The sequence below is a fragment of the Chinchilla lanigera genome, unplaced genomic scaffold (assembly GCF_000276665.1).
Source record: "Chinchilla lanigera isolate Chin_1 unplaced genomic scaffold, ChiLan1.0 scaffold00055, whole genome shotgun sequence".
Classification (NCBI taxonomy): domain Eukaryota; kingdom Metazoa; phylum Chordata; class Mammalia; order Rodentia; family Chinchillidae; genus Chinchilla; species Chinchilla lanigera.
In genome coordinates this window covers 16,080,238-16,099,429 of record NW_004955456.1, presented here as the reverse complement: position 1 = coordinate 16,099,429, position 19,192 = coordinate 16,080,238, and the positions used below count along the sequence as shown (strand labels likewise).

The window sequence follows — 19,192 nt, the reverse complement described above, 5'->3', positions numbered from 1 at the left end:
TTTTTTAAAAAATCGCTTCATTTTGTTTTGCTTTTTTATTTGGTACCAGGAATTGAACTCAGGAACTTGTGCTTGCCAGGCAGGCACTGTGCCACTGAGCTATATCCCTGGCCCCTCAAAAATTTTTTTAAAAGGGCTAGGACTATAGTTCAGTGCAAAGGCCCTGGGTTCAATTTCTAGTACTGCAAAACATTTTTTTCTGGCCCCCTCATTCCATTTCTTCCCCTAGAGGTTTGGTAAGGTACAGAGGCAAGCTGTGTAACCAACTATTTTTTCCATCCCCGAGGCCCATTCCATCCCTCCATCGTGCTGGAGACCCTCAGCCAAGCTCAGCTTTGCCTCACACTGTTCCACTGTCCACCCTGACTTCTCCCTCACCCTACATTCTGCACACCCTTCAAAGCCGCCCCTCTGCACAGCCTTCCTCTCCACCCCTGTCCGGATGTCCTTTACAGAGGCAGAAGGGGCTCAGCAAAAAGAAGAGCTTATCCCAGGTCACGCAGCAGAGGGAGTCTCCTTGGGAGGAGGGTGCAGGGTGCTGGGGTTCAGGGTAAGGAGGCAGCTCTATAGGACAAGGGGATGGCGCAGTTGTGCCAGGTTGCACATTTATTGAAGGATGGAGCATGGCAGGAGGCAGAGGTGTGAGTGCCCAGGGCTCAGGGCACGGCTGGCAGCTTTCTTGTGGTCTGAGAACGGTTGCTGCAGTGCCTTCCCATGAAGCATTTGATCATGGCCGACTTCTGGTGGGTCTGCAGCTCTGGGGCACAGGGACGGGATGCACCCTGCAGGGAGGTGGGGGGGGGGCGTGCACGTGAGTAGTGACAGGCACTCGAAGGGCAGCAGATCCCAGGAGTGGCTGAGGTGAGGAGAGAGGCCTTCCAATCTCCCAAAGGTGATCTGGTGCCTTCAGTGTGACGATGTCATTCTCCCCGGAATACAGGGCACCTGAGAGGCCCTGACAGGGTGGCAAAAGAAGAGGGGCTGCCTCGGTTTGAGGCAGTGTCTCCCACAGGCCCATGTGCTGAGGGCTCTGTGCCCCAGTGGCACCCTAGGGGAGGCGGGTGTGGAACCTTTAGGAGCTGGGGCTTGGGAAGGAGTTAGGTCACAGGGGTGTGGCCTGGAAGGGCACAGTAGGGCCTCAGGCTCCTCCCGTTGGCATCCTGGCCACGTGTCAAGTGGTTTAGTTTTGCCATACTTCTGCCATGGTGTGCTCCTGTCCTCTAACCCAAATCAATAGGGCCAACCCATTATGAACTGTAACCTCTAAAACTGCCAACATAACTACTCTCTCTCTATTTCTATTTCTATCTCTGACACTCAGGACTGAACCCAGAGACTTCACACTGAACTATATCACCAGCCCTTTTTTACTTTGAGACAGAATCTCCATAAGTTGTGAAATTACCCAGGCAGAGCTTGACTTTGAGATCCTCCTGCCTCAGCCTCCCAGAGGGCTGGGATTACAGGCATGTGCCATTATGCCTGGCTAACCTTTTCTGTTATATCAGTAGTTATTATAGCAATGGGAAGTTGACTAATACAGGTATGGTTGGTCTCCTTTACTGCCCAGGACCAGCACCTTGGAGGCTGGAAATCCCTCCCCATGCCTCATGATGGTGCTTCTCAGAGCCCTTTGAAGCATATAACTATGACTGCAGGGCTGGTGAGGTAGCTCAGTGGCATAGTGCCTGCCTGGTAAGCTCAAGGCCCTGAGTTCGATTCCTGGCACCAAAAACAACAACAACAATAAAAACCATGACTGCAAAGAAAGAGCTAGAAGAAAGGGGTCATTTTTCTTGACAAAGGGTTGTGCTGGGGCTGGGCATTTAGCTCAGTGGCACAGCGCCTGCCTGGCAAGTGCAAGGTTGTGAGTTTGGTTCCCGGTACTGGAAAAAAACCAAAACAAAAAAACCAAAAAAAACAAAGGATTGTGCCTTGGGCTTTCAAATATTCATTTCCGCATTTGGTCTTCACATCTATAACATCTGTGTCAAGGAAGTTAGTAGCTGGGTTCACAGGTAAACAAGCCCAAAGTCTCACTTTTGAGATAGGGCCAGTGTTGCTGGGCCCCAGGGCTCTGCTATTTGCCCTATGACCTGGCCTTGCTCATAGCGGGAGGGAATCCCTTGGAAGCAGCATGAGGCTGGACACAGAGTCAGGTACCAAAGGGCTGCCAGGAGCCTCCAGCTGTGAGACACGAGTCCCACCTGCAGGGATCCACATGTCAGGCACTGAGAAAACCTGTGGTCCCACAGAGACCCTCCAGGGAGCTGATTCCTTGCTGTGGCCACCAGGACATGCATGTCCACTCACCCAAGCCTCAGTGTCAGGCACACGAAGCCACTGTGTTCCCAGGGGAGTGACATGGTAGTCCCCTGGGACCATGTACAGGGCCTCCTGGGCACCCCTGATGAGGATGACCACAGCCTGGTGAGCTGGGGCTGGGACAGGATGAAGTCCAGGCTCTGGTGGCTCACAGGATGAACCCTGTGAACATGAGAAGGTAGGAAGTAGTCCCCACCCCCTCCACAGATCCCCAGCCCCTCACCCCACTTTTAACATAGGAAGGGTGCACCCACATCCGTTCCTTTCATACCCCACTCCCCCTCCCCCAAGCCAGGCCTCAGGGAAGCTACTCACTGGCACCCACTGTCAGCCTGGCCAATGTTCAGGTCAGGTCCTTGTCCCACATAGGGTTCCTGGTGGGAGTAGGGAGCACGCTGACCCGTGGGTGCCCCCCCCTCCACCAGCTTGAGGCTGTGGAACATGATGCATTCTCCAAAGACCAGAAGGTGGAAGCGGTGAGAAGACTGAAGCCCAGGGAAATGCTGGGAGAAGCCACTGATGCCCATGGAGATATCACAGAAGAGCCCAGTGCCCAGGAGCCCGTGTGGGTGGGCACTCAGCACATATTCCTGCCCCAGGGCAGCTCTCCTGTCTTTACCGGCTTCGTGGGGTCAGAAAGGATGAGAAGAGGGAGGAGGAGAAGGCCCAGCTCCAGTTGGAAAGAGTCAGAGTCCAGGGTCCTAGAGGGACTCAAGGACACAGAGACTCACTTCTACACTCGGCTCCACCCGGTTCTCCGCCAGAGCTGGGGCATTGGGGTGCAGGCTACAGGAAGGCGAAGGGTGAGCAGGAGTGGGCTGTGCAGGGTGTGGGGGTATTGGGTTAATAACCCTTAGTTATTGTGGGCTGATCAGGCCTGCAATCTTCCAAGAGAGTAGACAGCAAAGGCTTAAATAAATGAGACAACTGAAATGATTTCAGGGCTCCAGGAGGGTCCAACTCTCTTACAGAATTTGAGATTCTCTGGGTTAAGACAAAGACTTTTCTGGGCATCCTGTATTTATTAGATTTTTCAAACAAAGTAGGAGAATATTGAAGAAAATGCGGGAATCTGAGCAGAATCTTGGGAGAATTTTCCCAAGTAGTCAATTATGTGAATCAGGAGAACTACCTTATCTTTAGGTTGGCGTTTATTGTAGGAGTGTGGAGCCTGCAGCTGCAGTCTTTTAGTTAATTGGGGTTGAAGCCAAACGTCCTCAGCTTAGCCTTATCTTGTCCTTTGAGGCATCACTGCTTCACAGGCCAATACAGGCCTCACTGGTGACCAGTGACTCATAGAGGTTCACTTACTGTAAGTCCATTGCCCATCTCCAGACAAGGTGCCTAGGCTTTGGACAGCTCACAAGTAAACATGGAAAGCCAATTGGCCAACATTATGTCCTACTCAGGGCCGCTTCATAGAGGTCTCCATCATGGGGGGAGGAGGCTGTCTCTCTGGAGGGGACCCATCACCTTGACAGGAAAATAACCTATTTGGTGTTTCCAAATTGTCACCACACGGTGTGCCTTCCACCTGTGGGCAGAGAGAGGGGGTGGCAGGGTCCCTGCAAGCACACCTACCCCCCCATCTCTCACCATGGGGGGCCCTGTCTGGAGCTCACCATATTTAGGCCCTGCCCAGTCCAGGGACAGCCACAGAGACAGAGAAGGACCACAGCAGCCTGAAGAGGCGGAAGAAGACAAGGTGAGGAACAGGGGTGGGAGGAAGGTGGGAAAGAAACCGAACTGGATTCTGCAACTCAGTCACTCGGTCCAGCCCCCAGCCATGGCCTCTCTAGTCCCCTTCCCGGGCCAGCATCCCAGTCACACTTGAGTCCACTCACCCAGGAAGAGGACAGTGAGTGCACAGCGGTCAGCACCCACTGCGTCCAGCAGCTGCTTCCAAACGCTTCTCCCGGGCAGCAGGCTGTGATCCGCCCATCTTCGCCAGCGGAGCTGCAAGACTCAGAGTGGATGGGGATTTGGGTGCACTCTGGCGGGGTCACAGGCCACCTCCCCAAATGTCAGTGTGTGTGGCTGGGGAGATTTTTGGACCTCGTAGCCCTGATCTACTAACTCTCTCAGGTCTGTCTGGCAGGCAGTTGGGAAAGGCCAGGCAAGGAGCAAGGGGGTGCAGAGGAGAGGCTGGGCCCGGGTCCCTAAGAACTGAAGGACGAGGAGATGCAGGCCAGCCCACCAACTGCGTCCCAGCCTTCGGAGCCCGGTGAGACTTGATTTCCAGCGCAGCGTAGCGGGAGGACCGTGGTCTGTTTGCAGGCCTCTAGGAGTGTCCACGCCACCCAGGAGCGGCGGGGCCCGTGCTGGGCAGCGACCTCCCCCACCATGCAGAAACACGCGAGCGCCACCATACGTTCCCATCTTTAATTCCACTCCCCGACCCGCGGTAGCCAAGGGCACAGGGCGGGGCCGGGAGGGGGCGGGGCGGGAGGGGCGGAGCGCCTAGTTGAGCAGGAGGTGCCGGTCGGTTGGGACCCCGTAGCGCGCCTTGTGCTCCTCGAAGAGCTGCGTGAGACGCTCCACGTAGACCGCGTGCAGCTCGTCCACCTGCGCGCGGCTGGGCTTTGGGCATCGCTGCACCGGGATCGCAGCGCCCACTGCGGGAGGGACGGGGCAATGGGACGTCCCAGCTCCACCCGCCAGCCTGTCCCGTCTCACCCTTGGGATCTGCCCGGACAGGGTTCAGAGCCCAATGGGGAATGACCCTCGGCCCGAAGACGGGCATCAGGCGCATGGGGAGCAGGGGACCCCGCTCACCAACGGTGCGGATGGGCGTCCGGAAGGGCAGCAGGAGCCCCCCGCGGCCGTAGAACAGCGGCAGGGCCACGCGCAGCAGGGGCTGCAGCGCCTCCTGAGCCCTTCGCACCCACGAACCGGGTGAATTTGGGAACTGCTGGAATAGCTCGTTCTCCCCGAAGGAGAAGACAGGCACCAGGGACGCCCTGAGGATACAGGCCACAGTTGACTCCTGGCCGCAGGGGAGCCCCGGTGACCTCCGGACCCCACATCCCAGACCCTCCCCCACCTTCCTCACCCGTGTTCCAGCGCCAGCTTAACGAATCCCTTTTGATTCCGAATCCTCAGGCTCAGTGCACCTGGCTTTGCCTCCAGCGCCTCCAGGGGCCCTCCCACTACGAGGACGGCCACCTGGCCGCCCCCAGGACGCGACAGCAGATAGGCAGCACTGGCTTTGTCGGAGGAGACCAAGCCTGGGTGGAGGCAGAGGCTGGGATGGACTGGACCATGGGGCTTGCCGAGCAGAATCGGGAGGACTCTGGGGAGGCAGAGCTGGGCCCAGGAGTCCCCAACAGAAGGAGAGGGAGGTGACCGCCAGGCTTGGGGTCTTGAGGCTGTGGACTCAACCCCTCCTCACCACTGGTCATGATGTAGTCCCGGAAGAAAGGGACTTGGAACCAACAGGGCAGCATGAGCAGATGCGGGCGCAGGCCCGGGAAGAGGCAGGAGAAGCCAGTGGCCTCGGTGCAGAAGTTGGCAAAGGCGCCCACAACCAGGACCCCGTGAGGGTGGAAGCCAAAGAGGTAGTTCTGGGAGGGATCCAACTCTGCGGTTTTAACCAGCTGGGGAGCAGATGTGCACCTATTTACTGGCAAGACTGGGCTTTGGGGGATGATACCCCCAAGAGTCTATTTTGAATCCCCTTCCCACTCTTCCAGCACACCATTCCCAGGACTGTCACCGTGATAGGAAAGTAGTCTCGGAAATGTCTCCAGATGGCCCAGCTGCGGACCCAGGCTGAGCGGCGGCCTCCAGCCCTGGGTGTGTCTCTGTCTCTGTAGAGCCAGGCTAGGTAGAGGGCCACAAGGATCCAGGCCCGGCCCAGGGCAGCGAGGAGCAAGGCCACCAAGCACACCTGGGCTGCAGTGGGGAGGCACTCAGAACCCTGACGTTCAGCCAGTCCTCCCAGGCCCCTGCCCTGGTTCCACGCAATCATGCCCATCTGTGTCCCTGCTTGCTGGACTCCTTCAAGGATCCCAAAGGCCCCTGCACTGCCTCCCTGGGGGTAATGGGGAAGCAGAGCACAGTTGCCAGGTTTGTCTGGGTCCTGGAGCTCTGTGGACTCACCAAGTCCCAAGAAGGAGAAGACCCATTGCAGGACCGCAAATACTTGGAGACCCCTGCGGAGGAGGCTGGAAGCGGTCTCCATGCTGTACAGAGGAATCACACAGGGCGCTCTGCAGCCTAGAAGCACCCCCTTCCCCACCCAGTCCACTGACCTTGACCCGTGGTCTGGGTTCCACCCCCTGGTTCCGCCCCCTTTGCTGAGTGGCACCTTGAGCCTCCTGAGCCAGAGCAATACAGCCTTATCACTCCCTGAGCTGAGGTGACCAATAGGAGCAAAGAGAAATAACTAGGGGTGTGGCCAGGGGCTGGGGGAAGGTGTTTGAACTTTAGGGCGGTGAGGGCCTCAGGCCTCTGCCAGCAGCACTGGTGGAGATCTGAGATGTGCCACAAAGGCAGGGCTGTCTACACCAGCTAGAACAGCTAGCTGGGCACAGTGACATACACTTATAATCTCAGCACTCTGGGAGGCTGAGGCAGGAGGATTGCAAGTTTGAGCGCAGTCTGGCCAATTTAACAATTTAGCCATCTCAAAATAAAAAATAAAACGGGCTGGGAGAAGAGTGTGAAGGGCCTGAGGGTTTAATCTTCAGTACTGAAAACAAAACCAAAAAAACCTTCCTCTAAAAAAAAAAAAAGAAAGAAAACTTTAATCTGAGATCCAGGACTCATGGGCAGACAGGCTCCCTAGGGAAGGCCTTTTTGGGGAGACACTCTGGAGGAGCCGGTTTTGTCGGAGGCTGAGGATTGGTGAGTCCAAGACAGGGTCCACTAGGCTGTGGGACTCGGCCTGATGTGTCCTCACGGTCACTATGGCCTCCCGGCATGTCCAGGGTCTGCGGAAGCCATGAAAACAAACATCACAAGAAGGTGCCTCTGGTAATGTGGAGTACTTCCCTTTCATCACTGAGTCTCTGCTTAAGGTCATCTCCCCTAGGCTGTAAGCAGCAAGAAGACAGCGATCGTGTCCCTCACTGCAGCCCTTGCGATTCCCAGGGTGTCCAGCACCAAGAGGTAATAGATAAATGAACAGTGGGCCCCAGGAGACAGGCAAAGCCTGGGTCCTACCATTCGGGCTGTGCACACCCTCTGTCCCCATCCCTGCCTCCTCCTTACACAGGTTTCCCTGACCAGGGTCCTTGCCAAGAAGTCTTTCCTGTTGTCCTTGCTCAGCCCATTTCCACCCACAGGCGTGGGACAAGGTTAGTAGCACCCAGGGCGAGAGGGACTTAAAGCTCCAGCCAGAGGGACGCTCAGCCTTCCTACCAGGACGGCAGCCTCATGGGGGAGGTGTCGAAGGCATTCTGGCTGTGGCTGGGGGGATGTCCCAGGAAATGAACAAGTCTGTCCTGTTTTTGAGAGACCTCCAAAAGGGAACGGCTGAGAGAAATTCAGAGTTTAGTGCAAGACTGAGGAGGAGGAGGACCAAGTTAAAGGAGTGACCTGCTGTTTGCAAGGGCCCCATGATCCCCCAGAGCCCCGGAAGTCAGTCCTGCTCCAAGTCTCTCTCCTTTTCCTTTTTTTCAAGAGTAGGAAGAATTTACTGAGAGAAAGCTTCTAAGAGAGACAGAAGGGGGCCTCTAAAGTGGGTTTCCCCTTCCTCCTCCTTTCTGAGCTTCCGCACATTCCCTTCTTCCAGGAAGCTTCCTAGGGAGAAGCCTTGGAGTCCCATCCGGTCTTGCTCTGTAATTCAGGCTGGCTTTGAAATCACTACGTAACCCAGGCTGGCCTCAAACTCGCAGTGACTCTCCGGCCTCAGCCTCCTGAGTGCTGGAATTACAGACTTGCATAAACCATGCCCAGCTGGAGTCCGCTTTCCTGAGCCAATCCTGCCGGAGTGATAGCTTAGGTCCCAGCACAGACATTTGGGGGACTTCCTTCCCCAGCACTGTCTTGAGAGCCTTTCTCAGGACCGTGTCCTCCTGTCCCCTTCCCTAGGGGAAGAACACGCCTGGGTAAGTTTCGGGTCAGGAAGAGGGTGCAGGGCTGCATCTGTACCTCCCAGACTCTTCTCCACCAGCCTTGCCAAGTGCTTGCTTCAGCAGCACATGTACTAAAAAGGTCCTTGTCACACATTCTCCCAGTTCAGGCAGGAAAGGGGAGCAAGGAAGTGGGACTGGGGAAGCTGCTGATGCCCATGACCCCCTCCCCCATGCCCCCTCCCTCCTCTCTGAGTTATGTGGGTGGCAGGAGGGTGACGGGGTTACCAGCAGGTCAAAGATGGCAGGCTGACTCAAGAGTTACAAATCTTCCTTTACTAGAGAGAGGCTGAGGAACCTTAATAATTTATCATGGGGGAACCCCCAGAAGCCCAGCATCATGAGCCCCTGGAGGCTGAAGGAAGGGTAGGGGCTCCTCCAGCTTCCTGAGAGGCTGTGGGTTTGGCAAAGTGACACATTCAGTCCTGGGCAAATGGGACACACTCAGGAGGCAAGGATATGGGCAGAGACCTGTCTCCAAGGTGGGGGCCAGGCCCCCCAAGAAGGCACAATGGCGGTGAAGGTTTGGCAGTGGTTGATTATCAGGGGTCCACAAAGGACACCATGATGTAGCGGGTCCCCCGGGTCGTGGGCAGCCCCTCGTGGTAGTGGGTGAGGCGGCCGGGGTGCAGAAGCGCCCAGCCCTTCCTGGGGGATGAGATGACGCAGCCGTAGCGTAGGAAGCGGCAGCCCCCTCCCTAGGGAGAGAAAAGAGAGAAGGAAAGGGGTGAGCAGACATGGGGTCGGGGGCTGCCAGGTGGGGGGCAGGCGGGTCAAGCCAGAGGGGCTGGGGTATCACAGACAAGGGGAACACAAGGAGGATGAGGGGAGCCCACCTAGGAGGAGGCACATACCTCAAAATAACTGGCAAATAGGGAAAAGGGTAGCCAGGGCCAAGGAAGGCAGCCAGGAGAGCAGTGGGGAGTGTTACGTGGCAAAGGTCCCTAGGTGAAGTGGGAGCGGCTGGGGGCTGGCGGCACCCAGGAACAGGAGGTGGCGCACCTCGTAATCCAGGCCCTTGTGGTTGAGCGCCACGTTGAGGGTGAAGGTGGATGAGTCATGATGCGGCCGCAGCGAGGGCTGTTCATCTGGCCGGTAGCGGACCACAAAGTTCATTACTGCCCTGGTCTGAGGGGACGAAACAGGGAGCTGCAGGGAGGGTCAGGGGCCCTGGGGGCCTCACCACAGGATGGCAGCCCCTGTCCAGGGGGCATGAAGGCCCTTGCTGCCAGAGCAACGTGGGTCTCAGCATGGCAGCCGCCTCCCTGCTGCCCTTCTGCACTATCCCCTGCCCAGGCTGGCTCCAGGGAGCCCCAAATGCTCTACTGGCCGGTTGGGCTCTGCGTGACGACTCCCACGTGGGACTGGGGTGCAGGCCCACCTTCGTGTGGTAGCCGGGGAACAGGTGCTCCGTCATGGGCCCCACGTATGTCCTCAGCAGCTGCAACCACTGGTCCTCATAGCCCACCTGCTTCATGTGGATGTCCACTGTGGGCACATTCTCGTAGCCCCCGGCCAGCCGGGAGTCCTGCGGGTAGTGGTCACTGAGCCACCTACTGCCTGGGGCAGTGCCAGCCACTTTCCTTCTCTCATCTCTAGGTCTTAATACCTGGGTTCCCTCTGTCTGGAGCACTTTCTTGGTGTTGTTGATGGCAGTACTGGGGACTGAACCCAGGGCCTTCACACTGAGCTAAACCTCACCCCTTTTTTATTTCTTATTTTGAGACAGGATCTCATTGAGTCACTAAGTTGCTGGGCTCAAACTTTCAATCCTTCTGCCTCAGCCTCCCAGTGCTGGGATGACAGGCGTGCACCACCCCAGCAGTCTTCCCTTCCACTTCTCAGCGTGACTCACTGCTCTTGGCCCTTCACATCTCAGCTAAAACGTCACCTCTCCTGTGAAGCCCCTGGTCCCCATCTGGGCCCAGGCCCCTGCTTGGTTCTACTCTATCTCTACTATCTGGGCCAGTGGCTCAGTAGGTACTCTCTGAGTGAATGAATGAATGAATGAATGGCTTCTTCCCAGTTTCGGTTCCCCTCGCCACTTCCATATGGTCCCTGCCTCTGCGCCCCTCACCTCATGCCGGCCCCCCGACCACTGGCCGTAGTTCTCCATTTCCTCCACCAGCTCGTCGCACATCTGCTCCGACAGCAGTGGGAACCAGTACACATCTGGACACGGCTGGGAACAGGGCAGGGAGGAGGACACAGCTGTGATGGGGCCAGGGGCAGATGCAAGTGAGAAAACGCAGGGAGGTGGGAGGGGAACCAGAGATGAGAGGAGCTGGGAGAGCTAGGAAGGGCCCAGGCCCTGGGCTGCAAGGCCAGCACAGAGGTGGGTGGGAGCAGGCAGGCTCCTCTGTGCCACACAGAGCAGATGGCAGAAGCCCGGAGCCCCAGCACAGAAGAGTGGTTTTCTTTTCTTTTTTTTTTTTTTGAGACAGGGTCTCACTACGTAGCCCAGTCCTCAAAATCATGACAGTCCTCCTGTCTCAGCCTCCCAAGTGCTGGGATATAAGGACTGTGACACAATTCTTGGCATCGGACAGTGGTTTTCAATAGTGCATCCTTCTTTTACTTATTTTTGGCAGCACTGGGGATTGAATCCAGGGGCGCTCTACTACTGAACTACATTACATTTTCCCTCCTTTATTTTGAGATGAACTCTCTTTAAATTGTCCAGGTCTCAAACTTGTGACCCTCCTGTCTCAGCTTCCTAGAATGCTGGGATTACAAGCACGCATCACCATGCCCAGCCAGTGAATCCCTCTTTAAAGATGTAATCTGTTTTTGGATGGTACTGGGGATTGAATGCAGAGCCTTCACACTCGGCTACATCCCAGCCCTTTTTATTTTTTAAATTTTGGGACAGGGTCTTGCTAAGTCACTAAGTTGCCCAGGCTGATTGAGCTTGTGGTCTTCCTGCTTCTGTTTCCCAGTGTGTGCTACCATGCCTGGCTGTAATTTCACCCACAGCATCAATACAGGTGGTCCCTGACTTCTGACTCTGGACAGGGTTGGTTAGGACACAGCCCCACTGGAAGCAGAGGGGCATCTAATACTCGAGACAGAAGAGGAGTCGCTGTGATTGGTGTCTGACCTGTGGGCTGGAGCTCATCTGCTCAGCCTCTGCTACCCTCTTGGGTCCCCTGGGAACTCAATTTGAAAACCACTAATCCAGGTGAGGGCCAAGAGGCACTGATCCGAGGGGCTCACCTGCTCCACTAGGCCCTCCTCTTCCAGGGCCCGGCTGTAGTTCTCGTGAATGTACTGTTCCTTCCAGTCCTGCAGGAGGGTTGGACGCCTGAGGGGAAGCTCGTCCTCCCCACCCAGGACCCTGTGCAGGGTGCCCCATGCACTGACGCCCTCCTTAGCATTCTCTGATGGTGGGGCCCCCACTCACGATAGGGTTGTCAAAGATCTGCCAGAGGTCGGGGTGCAGGTGGTCTGTGTCATACCGGGATGTGGCCAGGAGGCGGCCAAATTCATGCTGATTACTGAGGTGGAGAAAGATGCCCTGGCATGGGATGGCAGTGTGCATGAGAAGGACGGGGATGACAACAGGTGGATGCCACCTCAGGTGTCCCAGCACCAGCCCCTGGACCATCAGCCTGTTCACCTTGTCCCGTAGGTTCATGCAGAAGGCCATGTCTGGGTCCATGTCACTGACCGAGAACACCTCCCTCTGGGGCAGCTCTGTCCTCAGGGTCTCCCCGCGGATCACGTAGGCCTGGGCTATGTAGGGCACATTCCACACGCCCCTGGAGGCACCAGCACTGGGGTCAGCTAGGTGGTGGCTGCCCAAATTCTACCCAGGTCTTCCCATGTGCTCCCTCTCTTGGGGTACCCCAGTCCCCAAGACTGAAGGCCTCTTATGCCGCCTGCCAAGCACTGCTGGCCATAACCTCTGGTGATCACCCCAGGCTCCCGAGAGAGCTGGGCACATGGTCCAGGGCTGGGGACACGGTGCTGCCCTGCGGCAGGACTCACAGCCGCTTCCGCTGCACTAGCTCCACGTAGTCCTCGGAGCGAGCGTAGTACTCCTCAGGGCTCAGGGCCCCCCAGAAGTTGGACCAGAGCTTGCCATGGCGCGACAACATGGGTGCGATCACCTTCCTATGGGTCAGGGAGGGATGAGGGCTGGGTGGAGGGGCTGAGGCCTCGGGAGGCCTGTGCCCAGGGGAGGAACTGGGGTTCCTGGGGATTCTGGGGGTGCCCAGGCCAGACCTGTTCTGCTCGATGAGGATGCGCAGGGTTTGCTGGTTGGTGAGCACGGCGTCGGCGTCCAGGCTGAAGTAGAATTCACACTCTGGGTCCTGCCGACAGGTGTCCCTGAGGGCGACAGACCCACAGATGGACAGATGAGCTGGAATGGCGAGCGGGTTGGGGAGGGGACCGTGGGATGGGCAGGACTCTCCAGTTCCCAAGGAGAAGAAGAGAGGGGTCAGGTTTTCCTTCCCTAGGGTCCCCACTACCAGTGGCAGATGGACAAGGGAGAGGACTGCAAAGCTGCAGGTTTGGAGGCTCAGCCCCCTTGGGGCTGGTGACAGGGGGGAAGGGCCACAGGTGGGTGACCGACCACAGCCTGCTCCCCACCGTGCTCACTCACATGGCCATGTCCCTCGCCTCGCCTGGGCTCAGGGCCTCCTCCGGCCCCAACAGCTTCACGGATGCGAAGTGGTCCTGAAGCTGTGGCCAGGCGTCTGCAATGTGAGGCTCATGGTATACCTCCTGGGGGGACACGGACAGGGGACACGGGCTAAGTGGGCAGAGAAGGCGCCCCCTACTGGGGAGAAGGTGGTAGGGAGGAGTACAGGGTGCAAGGGTCGGGGAGAGGCGGGGGGGTGTCTCACGCTGTTGTGCAGGAAGAGGGTGACCCTGTCTGGGGGGTAGTCCAGGAGCAGCAGGCGCTGCAGGAAGCGGGGCAGAAATGGGGTGGGCTGTTCCACAAACACGGCCAGCAGCACCCGGGGGGGAGGCTGAAGGATAAAGCAGGAAGTGGGTCAGGAGGAGCCCAGGCTTCTGCCTACCCCCAACTCCCCATTCCCAGGAGGTACCTCTGAGTACCCAGACCTTTGCTCTGCAGCCACCCAGAATCCTCCTTGAGCCTTTGTTCCGGGGGCTCCCACCTCACCTGCCCCCCCGGGAGTGTCCTCCGGTCCCGGTTGCAGAAGCCGCAGCCTCCCTGGGGAGTCCAGCCATTGGGGACGTAGTTCCCCAGGTAGTTGAGCTGGAGCTGTTGGGAGAGATGGAAGCAGCAGGGGCCTCAGGGACAGATGTGATGGAGGGCGGTCAGGCCCACGGCAGGGCCAGGCTTGACGGTCCCTGGGGTGAAGGGGAAGCTGTCCCAGCACCTCTGTTGCTGGGACTGGGGAGGGCTGACTGCTCAGGAGGGTCAGGGGTACCCAGGGCTTGGGACAGGCAGGGGCAGAGGCCAGGGGGGGAGTACCTTAGTGGGGCCATTTCCATGGACCACAACAGGGAGTGTGTCGTAGGCCACGTTCCGGATGCGCACCCGATTCCGGTCAAACTTTAAAACCACCTCATCTGGAGAAGAAAGGCCAGGTTTCACACTCCCTTTCTTTGGGAGCTGCTGGGCTAGAGGTGCTTCTAAGTGTGGGTTCCCAGTTTCTCTAGAGGAAAAAGGGGTCCCTAGGCCAAATGGCCTGGGACCACAGCTCTGTCGGGGCAGAAGCCATCCCTCTCCAAGAGTCCTGACTGGGCTACTGTAGAGAGGTCCACCATCTGATACCCGATACCTGTGCATGGATTTCCTTGCCCATCTAAGGGTCTGTCCAAGGTGGACGGCGAGGGAGCCTCCTTGGAGGATTGTGTGTTCAATGACGAAGAGGCAAAGCCCCGGGCTCGGTTCCTTGGGCACACAGTCTGTGCCTGGGGGGTGTTAGGACACCTACCACTGCTTCCATGCCTATTACCGCTAGTGCTGCAAAACTTACACAGGTGTCTGAAGAAGGTAACAGACAGGTGAGCTGCAGACCAGACCAGCTCCACTAGGAGCCCCTCAACCCAGGACCCTCATAGCAAGAACCTCTTGTTGCTCACCGCTGGATGGCCTTTTTCCTCACCTAAAGCCCCATTGAGATTCTGGAAGATCCGGGATTTGTGATCCAGATTAAGGCTGAATTTCTCCTGGATGGGATGGGATGGAGTGGTTAGCTGACGGGGACAGGAGGACATCATTTCTCCCTCTCATCCCTCTTTGTGTCTTTTTTTGGTGTGTGCGTGTGTGCATGTGTGTGGTATTGGGGATTGAACTAGGCCTTTCACACTCAGCTACAACCCCAGCTTTTTTTTTTTTTTATTTTGAGACAAGGTCTCACTAAGTTGCTATATTGCCCAGGCTGGGCTCAAACTTGTGACCCTCCAGCCTCAGCCTCCCAGAGTGCTAGGATTCTCACCTTTTCTCTTTACACCTCCCCAAGCCCTCTTCCTGCCTTCTCACCCATTCAGCCCAAGGTTTTCCAGCCCCACAGGGAGTGGGGTACCCCACCCTCTCTCCCTTCTTACCCTGACCCCAGGGTCCAGGTAGAGTCTTGTATAGAACAGTTGGTCATCGTCGTCATCCTTGTACTTCCACTGGCGGACAATTTGGTGGATGGTGGGAGCGAAGCCAATGAACCCTAAGGGAGGGGGCAGGAAAGGGCCTGGCTCCAAGATTCCTGGGGGTCTCACAGACCCAGCCCCACTCCCTCTCTAGCCCACAGGCATCTGGAACACTCTACAACCCACCACTTTTGGCCTCTCTGCCTCAGGCACCCTGCCACTCACCACCGGAGTTGAGGAAGCGCTTCCCTGTGCCCACCTCAGGGTACTGCTCTGCCAGCCCCCAGTCTGGCCAGCAGAAGCCCTCTGCAGAGAAGAGAAGGCGGCTGCCGCTCTGGACGAACTTCTTCAGCAGCTCCGAGGGGCTGCCAGCCAGAATCACATCGTAGCTGGGCAAGGAAGGGCAGGACAGACAGGAGGCCACTCAGAACCTCAGCATCCTTATCCCTCCTGTTTTCCCTCTTTCTCTCCATCCCAGCCCCCTTACCTGTCTACAAACATGATGACCATGTCCTCTTGGTCGGCATATTTCTCCATTTCCTTCTTGAGCCACCTGACCTTCTGTCCTCCACCAACTGTTCGAGCCACATCACCACCTCGCCACTCCTCACCCAGACCCAGGGTCTGTGGGGGAGACCCATCGTGCCAGGGAGGGGTTCAGCCAGTGTGTGTGGGTGCTACTAATCAGACTCATGCTGGGGACCCAGGCACCAGCCCTCAGCCTGTTCCTGCTGGAACTCAGCCCAGAGGCCCTTCCTTACCCGCACAGTGTAGTTGAAGAATTCTGCGGACTGCAGAAACCTTCGGTATCCCTCTGTCTCCGCGGTGGCCACGGTGATCACCAGCAGTTTCTCTGTCACCAGCCAGGAATCCACACTTGAGATCCACCCACTGCTCCGTTCTTCACGAGCTCTGATCTCCCATAGGGCCCCTAGCCTCCCAGTAAGTCCACCATAGTCCTCTTCCCCCACTTCTTTCCAGATCCCTCTTAAACTTTTCTGGCCCAGGAACATTTCCACCTCAGCGAGGGGTGGGAAGGAGTGACACACTGGGATTTAGGGTCAGTTTTCCTTGGGGAGGCTGGAACCCAACTCAGGATGAAGAGTGTGTGAGGAGCTGCTCTCTTCTGCCCAAGGCACGCCGAAGCCGGGGACAGCTGGAGCCCCTGGAGCTCACAACCCCTCAACCCCTCAAAGGCTGGGCTGGCACTCTCGGAGGGGTTGCCCCGGATTCTCACCTGGGTTGACGGGGTTGCTGCCCCGAGGCTGGTTGGAGGCATAGGCCCCCGGAGGCGGAGGAAGCAGGAACAGCAGCAGGGATAGGAGCAGAAGCCAGGGTCCCGAGGCCATGGCAGGGGGCAAGCCAGGGCGGCCCATGGGTCCGCACCGGGCTGGGCTGCGCGCCTGGATCCCAGCTCTGGAGAAGGTTCTGGGAAGAGGGAACCCGGGCGGCGGAGCGGCCCGCTGCTAGAAGGAGCCGGGCTGGAGCTCCGCCCTGGAAAAAAGGCGTAACCTGAGGCTTCAGAAAACTCGAGATTGAAGGCGGCGAGACAAGGCGAGGATTGTCCCTGGCAGGAGCGCGCGGGCTGCGCCGGGTAGCAGAGGTGGCGCCGGACCGTGAGACAGGGAGGAGCTGGGGCAGCTATTAGAGCCTGCCGGGCCCACCGCCCGCTCGGCAGCGAGAACACCAAAACCATGAGGGGAAGTGACCCCACGGGAGGGTCCAGCTGGACGCGGGGGCGGGTTGTGGCCACAGCCCTGTTCCCCAACAGGGCGGAAGAGGGGGAGGGCAAGGCGGTGAGGAGGGAGGAGGCAGAGGAGCCCTCCGCGGGTCTGCATTACAGTCCAGAGGAACTGGATCTGAATATTCCGCCGAGGGCCATCCTACCCCCAGCTTGCCCGCTTTCTTAGGCAATCTGCTGTCCTGGGAGAAGCTGTAGGGGTGCACTTGAGACAATAGCACCATAAGAAGAGCCCAAGGAAAATACTGTATCTCCAAAGACTACCGGCACCACTTCTTTAAAATGACCCATTTTGGGGCTCTCACAAATTTCCCCAATTACGTTGAGGGCGGAAGTCGCTTTGCCCCTAGAAAATATGGCGGAAAGCTTTCTGGTCTCCAAGGAAACACCACGTAAAGACTCCACGCGATAGAGCATTTTTGCGCACGCGTAGAAATACACGCACCGGAAGTGATGGCGCTACGAACGCCTTTGGTTTAGTGCACCTGCGCCGCGAGCTCTTCCGGCAGCTGTGTTGCGCAAATGGTGGAGAAGAAAACGTGTGGTATGTGAGCCCGCTCCGGTTTCGTCCCTTCCGCCTCCCAGGGCCACACCTGGCCTCAGATATCCTCACCGTTATTCGTCTCAAATATATTCCCTGGCCATCGGTTCATGGTGCTGGGGATGCCCCCACAAACCATTCATTCACGTTTTGTTGATGCTTGCTATAAGCTGGTGCTGGGGATGGAGAGGAGAAAGATACTGTACCTGTTATCCAAGAACTGGCTTTCTGGGAGGGGGCAGACACCCAGGCTTATTGATTTTAGAACGATACGTGCCGTGGGAGAGGGAGGCACGGCGCCCTGGAGTGGCACCCAGCCTACCTTCTGGGAGGGAGGGCTTTAGGAAGGATGGGAAGGAAATAACGCTTGAATTGAGGCTTGAAAATCGAGTTGCTGTTTAGCTCAGTGGAGGTTCGCACCGATTTCTTCCCAGCGGCAAGGACAGCAGGAGGAAAGACAGGAAAGCAAGAAAAAGCACGTCTCTTAGGAAGCCTCGTTCATAGTTTGGATAGAGAAATACTGAGAGAAGTCTCCAGGATGGGAAGAGATTAGATTTTCTTTGAGACAGGGTCTCACTATGCACTTCAGGCTGGCCTTCAACTCACTATGTATCCCAGGTTGGCCTTGAACTTAGCGACCCTCCTGCCTCACTGTCTCAGCCACCCAAGTGCAGGGATTACAGGAGTGGGCCACCACACTTGGCTAGAGGTTAGGTTCTGAAAGGCATTATGTCCACTACCGAGAGTCCAAACTCCTAGGAGAGAGGGAAGAGCTAAAGGTTTTTAGGGCTGGGCAATGGCTGTAGCAGATTTCTTTTAGAAAGCCAGTTTGGCTTCAGTGGTGGTGTGAGTTGTTATGGACGGTTCTTTTTTTATTGGTACATTTCAGATACACATAATGTTCACACTGGTCATAGGGGATTTGTACCTGAACATGTTACACCTTTTTTTTTCTTTTTGAGACAGGGTTTCGCTATGTAGTCCAGGCTGGCCTTGAACTTACTATGTAGCCCAGGTTGGCCTCCATCTTCTGGCGATCCTCCTGCCTCAGCCTCCTGAGTGCTGGGATTACAGGCATGTGCCACCACACCTAACTACATGATATATCTTGTTTCTTCTGCTTTTTTTTTCCTTTTCCATTCCCCCCCAACCTTTCAACTTCTCTTCCTCACCTTATTTACAAGTTTTGTTTTGTTTTGGAAAGTTTTGTTTACATTTTTTCCTTCTTATTTTTCTTGTCCCTTTCTTCCTTTCCTTCAACCCCCTTTCCTTGTTCCCCTTTTCACTTGAACATTTTCTTCCCATTTCCCAATATCTATTATATATTTTCATCCTTACTTACACTTTTATTTTCTCACATCAGAGAAATGATGCAGTATTTAAACATGTGCCTCCAATTTATTTCACTGAAAGGGTATGGTCTCAAGGTGCATTCATTTAACAGAAATGTCTTGAGCTTCTTTATGGCAGAGTAATAGTCCACTGTATAAAAAAAAAAATCACATCTTCTTTATCCATTCATTGGTTGGTGGGTATTTGGGCTGTCTCCAAGATCTAGCATTGCTGCTATAAATGTGTGCATATATCTGTGTGGTATAATGCTGTTAATTTCAGGAATAAGCCAGGCATGGTGGTGCGTGCCTTTAAGCCTATCGCTCAGGAGGCTGAGACAGGGGGATTGCTGTGAATTTAAGGCTGGCCTGGACTACATAGTGAGTTTGGGGCCAAGCCTGAACTACAGAGACCCAGTCTCAAAAAAACAAAAAAAGTTATTTCAGGAACATACTGAGAAGGGGAATATCTCTAGTTTTAGCTTCTTGAGGAATCTGCACACTAATTTCCACAGTGATTGCACCAGTTTACAGTTTCACCAACAGTGGAGAGGGTTCCTTTTTCCCCACAGCCCCACCAGCATTTGTTACTGGTTTGTTTGTTTGTTTGTTT

The 19,192-nt window shown here is 56.3% G+C and overlaps 3 protein-coding genes across 5 annotated transcripts in view; 1 reads left to right on the top strand and 2 right to left on the bottom strand.

Annotated features, from left to right (window-relative positions):
• Positions 1-4,693: 4,693 nt before the first annotated feature.
• On the bottom strand, positions 4,694-8,571 carry Mogat3 (monoacylglycerol O-acyltransferase 3). Of its 2 annotated transcripts, none has more exons than XM_013520634.1 (6): positions 6,427-8,571; positions 6,041-6,219; positions 5,717-5,921; positions 5,378-5,552; positions 5,105-5,285; positions 4,694-4,940 (listed from the first exon to the last, which is right to left on the bottom strand). In XM_013520634.1, exons 1-6 carry the CDS (start codon positions 6,506-6,508, stop codon positions 4,707-4,709), a joined length of 1,056 nt encoding a protein of 351 aa, XP_013376088.1. In that variant the 5' UTR covers positions 6,509-8,571; the 3' UTR covers positions 4,694-4,706. The 2 variants fall into 2 exon arrangements, with proteins under 2 accessions (XP_013376088.1, XP_005396921.1); XM_005396864.2 differs by having other exon boundaries at positions 4,720-4,940; positions 5,101-5,285.
• An 85-nt stretch (positions 8,572-8,656) lies between these two features.
• Plod3 (procollagen-lysine, 2-oxoglutarate 5-dioxygenase 3) lies at positions 8,657-17,006 on the bottom strand. Of its 2 annotated transcripts, XM_005396862.2 has the most exons (19): positions 16,204-16,993; positions 15,728-15,819; positions 15,454-15,590; positions 15,192-15,355; positions 14,931-15,043; positions 14,489-14,552; positions 13,852-13,949; positions 13,537-13,638; positions 13,256-13,381; positions 13,012-13,133; positions 12,630-12,734; positions 12,393-12,518; positions 12,022-12,163; positions 11,806-11,919; positions 11,619-11,687; positions 10,480-10,584; positions 9,784-9,930; positions 9,405-9,530; positions 8,657-9,100 (listed from the first exon to the last, which is right to left on the bottom strand). In XM_005396862.2, exons 1-19 carry the CDS (start codon positions 16,340-16,342, stop codon positions 8,945-8,947), a joined length of 2,247 nt encoding a protein of 748 aa, XP_005396919.1. In that variant the 5' UTR covers positions 16,343-16,993; the 3' UTR covers positions 8,657-8,944. The 2 variants fall into 2 exon arrangements, with proteins under 2 accessions (XP_005396919.1, XP_005396918.1); XM_005396861.2 differs by having other exon boundaries at positions 11,806-12,163; positions 16,204-17,006.
• A 137-nt stretch (positions 17,007-17,143) lies between these two features.
• Positions 17,144-19,192, top strand: part of Znhit1 (zinc finger, HIT-type containing 1) — an 11,665-nt gene continuing 9,616 nt past the window's right edge. Inside the window, exon 1 of the mRNA XM_005396859.2 lies at positions 17,144-17,251. Within this exon, the coding sequence (XP_005396916.1) occupies positions 17,230-17,251 (22 nt within the window). The 5' untranslated portion in view covers positions 17,144-17,229. The remainder of the gene's footprint in view (positions 17,252-19,192) is intronic.

What these genes read in the sequence shown, in the direction of transcription:
- Plod3 (XM_005396861.2), bottom strand. Translation starts at nt 16,342, where the DNA reads ATGGGCCGCCCTGGCTTGCCCCCTGCCATGGCCTCGGGACCCTGGCTT. An exon ending in TCTTCAACTACACTGTGCGG is followed by an intron (nt 15,591 to 15,727) that starts GTAAGGAAGGGC and finishes TCTCCCCCACAG; the next exon opens with ACCCTGGGTCTGGGTGAGGA. An exon ending in GGACACTCCCGGGGGGGCAG is followed by an intron (nt 13,382 to 13,536) that starts GTGAGGTGGGAG and finishes TTTATCCTTCAG; the next exon opens with CCTCCCCCCCGGGTGCTGCT.
- Mogat3 (XM_013520634.1), bottom strand. Translation starts at nt 6,508, where the DNA reads ATGGAGACCGCTTCCAGCCTCCTCCGCAGGGGTCTCCAAGTATTTGCG. An exon ending in GAGACTACTTTCCTATCACG is followed by an intron (nt 5,922 to 6,040) that starts GTGACAGTCCTG and finishes TCTGCTCCCCAG; the next exon opens with CTGGTTAAAACCGCAGAGTT. An exon ending in GGACTACATCATGACCAGTG is followed by an intron (nt 5,553 to 5,716) that starts GTGAGGAGGGGT and finishes GCCTCCACCCAG; the next exon opens with GCTTGGTCTCCTCCGACAAA.